The sequence below is a fragment of the Chelon labrosus genome (assembly GCF_963514085.1).
Source record: "Chelon labrosus genome assembly, chromosome: 15".
Taxonomy (NCBI): domain Eukaryota; kingdom Metazoa; phylum Chordata; class Actinopteri; order Mugiliformes; family Mugilidae; genus Chelon; species Chelon labrosus.
This window is the reverse complement of record NC_140348.1, coordinates 15,966,013-15,977,077: the sequence shown is the minus strand read 5'-3', so window position 1 is coordinate 15,977,077 and position 11,065 is coordinate 15,966,013. Positions and strand designations below refer to the sequence as shown.

General features: G+C 46.7%; 1 protein-coding gene across 1 annotated transcript; it reads right to left on the bottom strand.

The window, feature by feature from the left end:
* Window positions 1-1,308: 1,308 nt before the first annotated feature.
* hps6 (HPS6 biogenesis of lysosomal organelles complex 2 subunit 3) lies at window positions 1,309-6,867 on the bottom strand. The gene is made up of 2 exons (XM_084561296.1): window positions 6,385-6,867; window positions 1,309-6,311 (listed from the first exon to the last, which is right to left on the bottom strand). Exon 2 carries the CDS (start codon window positions 6,298-6,300, stop codon window positions 3,469-3,471), a length of 2,832 nt encoding a protein of 943 aa, XP_084417422.1. The 5' UTR covers window positions 6,301-6,311; window positions 6,385-6,867; the 3' UTR covers window positions 1,309-3,468.
* Between the last annotated feature and the right edge of the window lie 4,198 nt (window positions 6,868-11,065).

Below are 11,065 nucleotides of genomic sequence, written 5' to 3'. Positions count from 1 at the left end.
GCACACTCTGGCCCCCTTAGTACCAAATGAGTGTTGTTTAAATGTCACAGCCTACCTGACTATTGTTGCTGGCTGTATTCATCCATGTCTTACGACCATGTGCCAATCTTCCTTCAGAACGCACCATGTCTCAAAGCTAAATTCATCTCACACTGATCTCTAGAACATGATGTAGAATACGGACCAAACTCTCTAGGGATTGTGTCCAGCACCTTGTTGAGTCTTCAGACAAGACGTACCTAATAAGGAGCTCAATGAGTTTATATTGATATAAGTCACATGGAAAATGTTTCTGCGTTGGGTCAAGTAGTTTTACTTTTTACTTTTCTGTGTTAATACCAATGATTTTACTTAATTAACGATTTCAGTGCAGGACTTGTGTTCTGACTACACTAAGACTCGAGGTTCTCCTGGGCATTTCTGATGCAGCTGATCACTCAAGGAAAACGTCACATCATTTTGGACCAGAAGCAATCAAGAAGGGCAGCAGCAGATGGAAAGTGTCGCTGGATTGATAGATTAGAGCTGGGTGTTGGCCACAGAAATAAACCCATCTGATGAGTATATTTTTCACAATAAAACCTGCTAGCGTGCCATTCTGCCAATCAGTCATAATGTGAATGTAGTAATACTCTTACGGAAAGTCTAAACTCATTATAAAGATAATGATTCATAGAGAAGACATAAATTAGACGCAACATTATGGTTACTAAATCTGTGTTAACTAGAGGTTTAAAAACCGTCATCAAAACTATTTTAAGAAATGCATTTTAATGTGATCACTCTTCTCCTGACGCATTAATCTGTGCCGCTCTGTATGGGACGTGATCAGCTGTTCAAAGTCAGGCAGAGGACAGAGCGGCAGGGCAGGGCAGGGCGGGCAGGCGTGGGGGCCAGCATCTGTTCAGACGTGTTGTCGTTTGCATAGGATGCCACCTATAATTAGAACAAGTGGATCGATGACATTACAGCACCAGCGTGACTCGAAACCTCGTAATAAGAGACGTCGCGTACAGGGAAAATCAATCAGAAGGAGAAAAGCGCGGTGAAGCGAAAGAGGAATAAAAGGCGAGGAGGGAAGGAGGGAATAAAGAGAGAAATGTTAGGTATCAGGTTATGCAAGTTTCGGCACCACTCCTCCGCGTTGTCGCCCTTTGGAAGGACTCTTATTACCCTCTGCCTCTGACACAGAGGATACAGAGCTCCACTTTCCACCTCCACTCCCGTGATTATACCTTCACATCATCGTGTGGAAGCTGCCTATTTGCTGCGAGAGCCACACACACAGACATGCACTCGGCGTCCCACCTCTGCTAAGACTTCTTACATTCCTCTTACAGTCCCCGACCACGGAGGCATTCACGCACTCAAATCCCTCCAATAGATCACACATACACACATACGACTGCAGCCGTTAAGTGGATTTACCCGTGGAAGGGGATGTGGCGAAACTCAGAAATGGGGGCAGTGGATCACGTGAATGGATAGCTATGTTTACAACAGCTATAAAATAATACAAGACAGTTTTTCAGATTAGACTAAACCGTAAACAGCTGAGTGAATAAACCTGTAAGAGCACACGGGCCTTGACATTTTAGCGGAGATCGAATAAGGTGTGATTCGTCAGCTATTTGCTGTGCGGCAGCGAGAAAGAAATGTGCTGACAGAGCTGAACCAACCTGAACTGCTTTCATCTGTGGGAAAGAGGATCTTAGCAGGTAGACGTTATGTTTTGAAAGCACCTTTAAAATGCAGCTGGAATATAAATGTACTGTCTATTCAGTCTCCTGTGCATCAGGGAGGCATGCAACTCTATAATAAAGTCAACAAATTAAAGTGAAAAGCCACCAATGAAAGCAGCGTTAACACAATTTAATAAAACTCATGACAGCCAACAGAGGTTTTATCTTCAGTTTAATAGCGTACAGCATCTGTTCATAAATACATTTTCTTTTTTTTTTTTTTTTACCCCCAAACACTGCCTAAAAGTGACCAGAAGTAAACAAAGCGTGCAAACTCTGTCAGGCGAACACGGGAGGCGTTCCTATCTGTTGGCAGCAGAAAGGAGCCTAAGGCAAATTAATGTTTAACATCCAAAGTCAGGGAGCGCCCGGTGAATCTCAGATGAGCGGAAACGCGTCTAGTAAGAAGTGAAACTTTGACCTGAAGTCAGCTGTGCATATTTTATCTTGTGTTATTGACTGCACAGAGCTTACGGATCACACACACTAATACACAAATAAGACACAAATAGTGACACTACCCTGTAAATGAACACCAGCTCACAGTGAAAGGCACTCTGATTTGCCATGCAGCATTTGGGATTCTGATTGTCACTGAACATTTAAGAGAGATTTCTGACTTCCTCAGGACCTTGCGGGGCCCGTGGTTATCATTTTTTTTAGCAGTAAAATAAATAGTTTGTCCTGTAGGGCTTCACATTTATACACAAAAAGGAGGAATTAACAGATGCATCGAAGCTAAATAGGCACATCGATTATACCTTTGTTCCAGCACTTCATCAGAATACATTCACAGGACGCATCAAAGATCACGGCTCAAACAATACTGACTGGTGTGACGTAAAAAGTGCAGGGGCAAGAAGAAGACAGAGGCCCGATGATCGTCTCTAATAACATGAAGAAGGCGTATGTGGCCTTGTGCAAGGAATTAGCTCTGAAATTGAATTTGAAGTCGAACTGTGAGTCAGTTTTACTCGGTAGTCTGCCTGGAATGTCCTGTGAGCCGGACAAGATGGAGACCAGAGAGAAAAATGGGCGTCAGGAGCGAAAAAACATTAGAAGCAAAACATTAGGGACCGTTATGGGTTCAGTTTACGGGAACAGATTAATATAATGCACGGAGAATGTGTTAAAGGCAACACTGTAAGTCAGTAAAAGGATCTTGAAGTCCCCCCGTTTGCTCCCTCCTCCTTCAAACCACTACTCGCTTAAAACAAACACAAAGAGCAGCTTTTCTAAACACACTCAGTAGACTTGAAGCACTTCGGCAAGTGAAACTAAGCTATCTGTGGCTAACATTAGCAATTTCTGCAATCCACTAAGGTAATCCCCTAGAAAAAGCAGTTTTGGACTGATCAGCTGTGTTAATACAATATATTATTATTATTATTTTATGGTCTTTTAATTCTCATCCACAAGCAGTTAAGGCTTAAGACATAAATAACATTGCAGTTGAAGTATATACACATCAGGATTAAAAAGTATTTACACTGGTAGGATATTCAGTAGTCATTTTATAGTTTCTTGTAGTCTTAAACTGACACTACCGATCGGTTTAAAAACAAACAATTAACTGCATTACACTGGTAACACCTGTAACATTTTGATATTATTCTGCTTTAATATGATTGTCGACACACACACACACACCGGTTCAGACTTTGGTCAGAAAACGTGGAGAATGTTTTAGGAGACAGTTTCTGTTCTCCATTTTGGGTGCGTCTGTTCAGACGGGGTTGGCGGGTAGTGAAACAAGCGCTTGTTGAATAGCCGCGCGCGTGGACGACTGCTGTCCCGGCGTTTCCGACAGGAGAGCCGGGGCTGCGTTGTTGCACGGAGCCGAGTCCGCGCCGGGACCTGCGACAGTGCTGGGCTGCTCCGCGGGCTGGCGGGGGAGCGCTGGAGGGGGGAAAGACGGCGACTGGAGGATGTCGGCGTAGTGTTGGCTGGGCTTGGTCTCCCTCTGAAGCACTTTCCTCAGCAGGGGCTTCAACAGCCCGATGGTCAGCTGGCTGCTGCGAGGGTCCGCAAAAGGAGCAGAAGGCGAGGAGGTCGCGCTGGGCATTGAGAAAGAAGAAGAAGAGTGATAGGGAGTGTTGGGAGACGGGAGGTTTTTTAGAACCAAGTTGAGGATGGTGGTGACGGTGAAGTCCTCCGGGCACAGCGCCCACAGCAGGTCCAGGTAGGGGTCCAGGTCTCTGTGCTGAGCAACCTCGCACAGCAGCGTAGTGAAAATCTCCTTGTTGAGCAGCGGACTTAGTTTACAGAACTTGTGGGCCTCCTGGGTGACTTGCTCCCACTGCTGCTTGCTGATGAGGATCCTCAGCGCCTGCAGGATGGCGTTGGGCCGCCCGCTGACCAGCAGCAGCTCCACCTCCAGGTTCTGGTGCTGCTCCCTGTCGCTCTTTGAGCTGGACAAGATGGCGAGCGCTCGTTTATAGAGGGGCACGTTGTTCTCCCCGCCCTCCCCTCCTCTCCCGCTGGAAAAGCTCCAGGAGGAAGACGCCAGGCTCAGGCCCAAGCCGGCGGAGCCCTGCTGCTGCTGGGCGAGCTCGAGGAACCTAGAGAGCCAGCTGGGCTGGAAGTGAAAAACTGACTGGCAGAGGAGCTCAAACACAGGCAGGCCGGAGGAGGAAGTGGAGTTTGTAGGTTTGGCTTTACAGTTGGCGATGTGATCACCTTTAAGGCTGTGATTGTATTTTGTCCCGCCGTTTGTGAATGGCGTAGAGGCTGCGGGACCAGAAGTCGGGGCAGGACTCAGGACGGTTTTCCACACATCCGGAGACGCCTTGCTGGACAGAGAGCCCTCCCCGTTGTAGTGTAGCTGCAGAGCAACCTGAGCCGCCCTCCACGCCTGGCAGGGGAAGATGCCGAAGATGGAGTTGAGGTAGAGCAGACCCTCTTTATCCAGCTCGGCGGTTGACAGCAGCCTCACTACTTCTTTCTCAACCAGGCTCTCACACACTGCCTCCACCTCTTTAACGCTCGCCCTCACTAGACTCCCCTTCAGGTCCTCCAGAGAGACCAGAGCCTTGAGCTCGGCCTCCAGAGACCCCGTCAGCTTGTCCTGCCCTCCCACACATCCACCGCCTCCGTTCTGGGACAACGCCGCTCCCTTCTGCCTCAACCCTGTGCTGAGATAGTTCCTGAGGATGGTGGCTAAAGAGATGGGAGCCTGGAATCTACCTCCTTCCTTCAGTGTGTCCACAGTGAGCTGAGTGCTGCTCAGGCTCCTCTGCTGGTAGTATTTACAGGCCTCTTCGAACACAGCCTCCACCAGGAGGGCTCCGGGACGAATAATCTCCACTGTCCCGAAACTAGAGGCTTTAGTCTTAGAGTCTCTGGAGTCTGAGTCCCTGCTCGCTACCATAAAAAGTCCAGTTTCTGAGAGCAGGTGAGGCGTCCGGCTTTCAGCCCGGTTTACGTATAACAACCCCTCTCTCTTCAGCACGATCTTTTCCAGCTCTGTGCCGCAGTTCAAGTCTATCAGGTGCAGGTTTTGGCCGATCAGCAGCGCCAGCGTGTCCTGGTACATACACAGGCTGGTGTGAGTGCCGCATTTCGCCAAACAGTTGTCTGCCGGCTTGTACACATGCCGCAGAGTCCCATCTTTCTGCAGGAGGCACAGCCAGCCCGTGCTGAGCAGCAGCAGCAGCCCTCCGCAGGCGGCGGGGCAGAAGTTGTAGACCTCAGGCGGGTCAAGAGCCGATACGTATCCCAAACAATCCGTCACCAGCTTCTTGAAGTCGGACTCTTTAGCAGAAAGCTTTTTCAGCGGCGTGCTCCTGCACGTGGTGCAGACCGTGATGGAGTCGTGGGGCGGGGACCAGGAGAGGAAAAATTTGGAGATGCTCAGCGGCGGCTCCGCTTTCAAATCGGGAAGAAGGTGGACGTGGTCACCTGAGCCGACCGCTGTGAATTTAGGATTGTTGTGGAGGGCGATCTTCACCCCTCCCAAGCCGACGGCCCCCTCCTCCACCTCGAAGTCCCGTCTGCAGACACAGTATCTGAGCTTATTCCTCGTGGAGCTGAGGGCGGAGGAGCTTTCGGAGGGCGGCCTCTCCTCACACCAGATGATGAGATTGGAGCAGACGCACACAGACACCACTCTGGCCCGGGGGCTGTTGCACAAGTCTGATGTTTGCAGGAGATGCCAGCCGGCCTTGCACTCCTGGAATTTCCAAAACTCAGCTTTTCCATTCTCATAAACCACTGCCACGACTGCTGTGCCTCTGCTGGTGCTGTTGCTGCTGTTGTTATTATTATTATGAGAGTCCAAATATAAAATATCCACAATGGGCACAGTTCTCGTCAACCACACGTCCAGCTTCTTCTGGTTCTGAGCCAGCGGAGGTCTTTCATACTTGTCAAAAGTCACAAGACCGACCTTAGGCTTGCGGAGGATGACATGGATGTGACGACCATCTGGGCTCAGGCGAACATTGGACAGACTGTTCGAGGGCTCGTTGTTGGTCAGGTTGAGCACCTCACTCAGCTCTTTGCTGCCGATATAGTCCCGGAAATCTGACAGTTGCTTCAACGCGAACCGCGCCATCATTCGCCGTCTCTCTAAAACGAAGATAAAGCTCGTATTAAAACGCATTAACTAGCCAGCTAGCTTGTGTCGGCACGTAAATCTGACCTCGGGCTCCAGGAGCGGCTAAGTGAGCAGCAGCAGCAGCAGCAGCAGCAGCAGCATCCCGTTAGGTCCTGTAGTAGGCGTTCACGCCGTTAACATTCCCCGCGGAGGGATACGACCACCGACAGCCTTCGACCCCGGTAACCCCATGTCCGTAGACGACAACGGCGCCAAGCTGTTAGCTAACAGTAACCGTCGGGTACGTTTTAAGCCCGAATCGAGACAGGCACTCTAGTCATACCCATGCTATGCTAGCCAGCACTCCCCTCAACATCACGGGATTGTTAATTTCCGGATACCGACGGTGTTTTGCATAAGAGGAGGAGCCGATGGCGTCACGGAGGCGAGCAAAGATTTTGTGCAGGCGGAGAGAGAGGCAACTGCATGAGCACGTTGGTCCCTTCAGTCAGCAGCTGGTGAGTTGTAGTTGAATATCACAATATCTTTGCGTCTGTCTATCAAATAATACTAGAAACTCTTGGACTTTGTTGAAGTAGGCGAATTTGGTGGACACAGAAGTGTTTGGAAATCAAATAAAATGGAAAATTATCAATCTTTCTACCGTTTTTATGAATTTCATACTTCAGCGTTTCATTCCCCTCCCTAAACATGTCACTTTATCGCTTTTGTCTCTTTGGCTGTTGTAATTTTGCAGCATGCTTAGTAGAAGTTTTTGTTAAACTCAATTTTCCAAGCCCAAATTATGCACAACCTTTATCACAGGCATTAGATGTGATTTGCAAACACGTTTTAAAGGTAAAATGACAATTTCTTAATACCTTTTATGCATTTGCATTTGTTTTGCTGCTCAAATATATGTCTTTGTTGTTGCCGTCTGTCCACTTGTGATTTTGCCGCATGCCTAGCTGCTTTGCTCCAAACTTTTAAACTTGTCGTTCGTCCAAAACTGCGCAAAACCGTTTGCGCAGGCGTCCGATGTGCTTTGCAAACGTGTTTACAAGTAAAACAGGATGTAGATCGCATACTCAATTCCTTTGTCGGTGCATCCCTACTATTCAGGCGCGTCCCACCAACCAAATGAAAACTTTAGGGAAGAGAACAATTCAGTGTCGGGTTGCGAATTAGTTTTTATCTTGTGCGAGATACTGAAATGCCTTCAGCCTGACCGCCACCTTTGACCTTTTGACCGTTGAGCAAACAAAAAGGTCATGCCGCTTTGGCAATCGACAGTTCCTGATGTCGCTGGAGGGTGAATAAAAGGAGAGAAAAAAAAAAATATGTGCAGTGATGCTGGTGCTGTTTGATTAGAAACAGATTGACTGAAAAGGTGAGTTAAAAACAATGTCCACATAAGCACAAATGAGGAACCGTGTCATTTCCTTTTTCTGATTTGCCCTGCATGCTTGTAAAGTTTTTAACTGCAACTCAAACTTGTGTAACTATAGAAACCAGCTTTACCTCCGCAGACACGGAGGCATGAATCAGCCCTATGACTGGCAAGAAATAAAACTGAGGCATCCTTGCTCATCTTGGCGAGAGGTTGCGAAAAGCAGCTGGTCAGTAACAACCTCTGCCGGGCTGACACCAACACGAGAAGCTGACTCACTTAAATCAGCTTCTGAGGAGAGTCATCCTACTTCACAGCGCAGATGTGACTGAAAGAGGATTTGAGAAGTGATGTTATCTGCAGACAAACAGCCTGGCGTGTAACACAACTCCCATACAGTATCTAGTTTAGATTTTTATGTTATTACAATGGGAGCGAAAGGCTCAGCGGTGACTCACGGTGTAGGCCGTTATTATTACTTTGACAAACTTCGTCGGGAACTTTCCGGTCAGCTCCCGCTTTGAAGCCGTGCTGGTAAATGACACAACAAAGTGGCACACACACCTGATAGGCATATTTTCTTTTATTAGGCATGTTTGCTCGTGGCAGCATTTAAGGACCAAGTCAAACAAATCTGAGAGGAGGCCTTTTTCATGTCCTTTCCTTTAGTAGGTGTTAAATGTTGTGTGCGTCAGACCGGAGTCAAGATTTATCATCTTACCTGCACAGGCACTCCTGCTGTCTTTTTCAAAAATGTTCTTCAAAGAGATCTTTTCTTTTTTTTATTATTATACACACACACACGAGTGAATGCTTCTAATCTCACTATTGAGTGAGGGCGACCGATAAAGTTAAGGATTGTTAGGTTTGCCTGTGTTTGATAATATCAAACGAATTAGCAGTGAAACCTCATGATACCAATAACATAATCCAATCATGGAGAAAGTCCCTCTGCCTCTGTCTCACTCAAGATATTTGACACTTGTGACAAAGGAAAAAGAAAATTATCATGTTTTTGAATCTTTATTTGCTTATTCTTGGTTAGGTTTATCTCTCTTTGATTTATTTCTCTTGCCTGTAAGTTCCGTTAACATCCAGTAGGAGGCAGTATTGCTCTTCACTCGCTGCTCGTGGCCTGTGACCTGAACGCTACAAGCACAAAATGGAACAAAAAATGGAAAATATATGCGATAAGTGCTCACTGTGGTGGAGTTAAACACGGATGATGTTTTCTTCTTATTTTCCCTGTTACCTCGAACGCACAAGTGCGTTAAATGAAACTCTAAAGCACTGCAGACAACACTGGCTGTGTCTTTCAATTAGCATCACATGGCTATTCAGACCCAGCATCACAAGGCTGATATCTGCTCTAACCCGCAGTTAAGTAAACATGTCTGTTGAATCTCATGACTTTTATTGTTTCTGTCTTACCTCACCGGGTCTGGGCGGTTCGAGCTGTCCAGCAGAATCCACAGGCATCTCCTGTTTGTTGGCGACTGTGTGGGTCCGCAGAAGTTCGAGGTGCCTTGAGCAGTTTTTGACGGATGAGATTAGGTTTTTGTTTGACTTTTCCACCTACGTCTGCCCAGTTGGTGGTGGATCCAGACGTAATGATGTTTGGGTCAGATCTTCACTGGATGAGAAAAGGGGGTGGTTTTGAAATGTTCCCTGACCGACTAGCTGAACACTAACATGAATATTTTCCTCTGGGCTGCTGATGATTTCTCGTTTTCAGCTCTCCTACAAATCTGGGCTCTACTCTATTGCTCTGCCAGAGGGTGGCAGGTTACCTATTCATAGCATTGTGTGTGTGTGTGTGCCCATGTATTTATGTCCTGTTATGTCTCAGTGTCATTGCTGATAATATATACGGATGCAGTATGTTACTCAAACAGTAGATCCAAGCCTCATCGCCTATAGTCGGGCCTGCCTCGGATAGAAAACACCTATTAGAGAGTGTGTTTAGTCTGCTGTGCCTTTAGACAGGAAGATAAAGTGCTCGACTGGAGAGTAGAGGGGGCTGGATGCAGGGGGAGATTTCCTTTTTGAGTTATAAGGCGCCGTAAAGAAAACCAATGACTGCAAAATTTTGCTGCTCGGGGCAGAGAAGATGGGTCGGCTGTCAGCTTTGCATCCCTCCAGGATGGAATTATTTTAATTTGAGAGCAATTTAGAAGGAGTCGCCGTGTGTAAAAGTGCCAGAAAGGAAAGATGTCTCTTAGTCAGTTTGGGCTTTGAGTGAGATGCTATTTCTCTCTATCAGCATGTCAAATAAAAGTTGCAGCTGCTTGTCAGGCTTCTGTCTCCTGTGAGAACAGGCTGATATTACTGTCAGTTTGCTCTCGCAGTTGAAATGCTATCATGCGTGCGGCCTGTCTGTCTCATACCACATCTCCCTTTGCTTCTTGAAGTCCCTTTACTGGCGCATTTTGTCTTGGGCTTCAAAGGTCTTTAATTGACGGTCTCTCCTGACATAACGTACCATTATGGAAGCTGAAATAATCCATCATACTTTTTTTCTTTCTTTTTTTTTTTTTTACTGATACAGGAGAAATCTCTGTGGATCAGGCTTGTTCCAGTGCATCCAACAGATACTTAATCAGTTTGGGATCTAGTGAATTTGGAGGCCAGGTCAACGCCTTGTGCTGTTTTTCATGTTTTTTGAGTTGTTCCTAAACCGTTTTTGTGTCTGTGTCTGTGTCAGGCTGCATCCTGCTGGGGATGGCTGGTCCCATCAAGGTGTGTCATTGCTATGGGGTGGGGGTGCCTGATCTGGTCTAGGCGGGTGGTACATGTGTAACTAAAAATCAGACAAATGCCAGGTCCAAAAGTTTCCCAGTAGAACATTGGATTGCCGCAACATTGTTATTCACTTCACCTTTCAGTAGTCATAATGTTATGCCTGATCTGTGTGTATTTTAAATTCAGACGTATTAATATTTCCAGAGAATCGTAAAAGAAGGATTCTGGGACAGCCCTGTTGAAATATTTCAGCGTTTGATGGTTGCGAATAACTTGCGAATTTAATAACCACTTCAGACATCTATATGAGAAATGTTCATTGTCAGTTTTTTTTTTAACGGTTGAGCTGATTTCACTGGCTTGGAAGTTAAATCGTTTTCCTCTCCAGAGCTTAATTTCCCTACACTGATGGAGTCCTCTAAGCTGTAACTAATTTTCAAGATTATATTCCAGCTTCCGAGCGCGTATCTGAGCAGCAATAGTGGCTGTGTAATTAGTTTGGAGGAACACATGAAGTGGCAATTCATGAGTGACTAGAGAGGAGAGAGGATATGGTGAGAGGGAAGCTTAGTGGTTGATTAGGAAAAGAAACAGACTCGTGGAAAAACCAGCCATAACTGAGTGCATCTTCGGCTCAGATGGCTGCACGGTAAC

What these genes read in the sequence shown, in the direction of transcription:
- hps6 (XM_084561296.1), bottom strand. Translation starts at nt 6,300, where the DNA reads ATGATGGCGCGGTTCGCGTTGAAGCAACTGTCAGATTTCCGGGACTAT.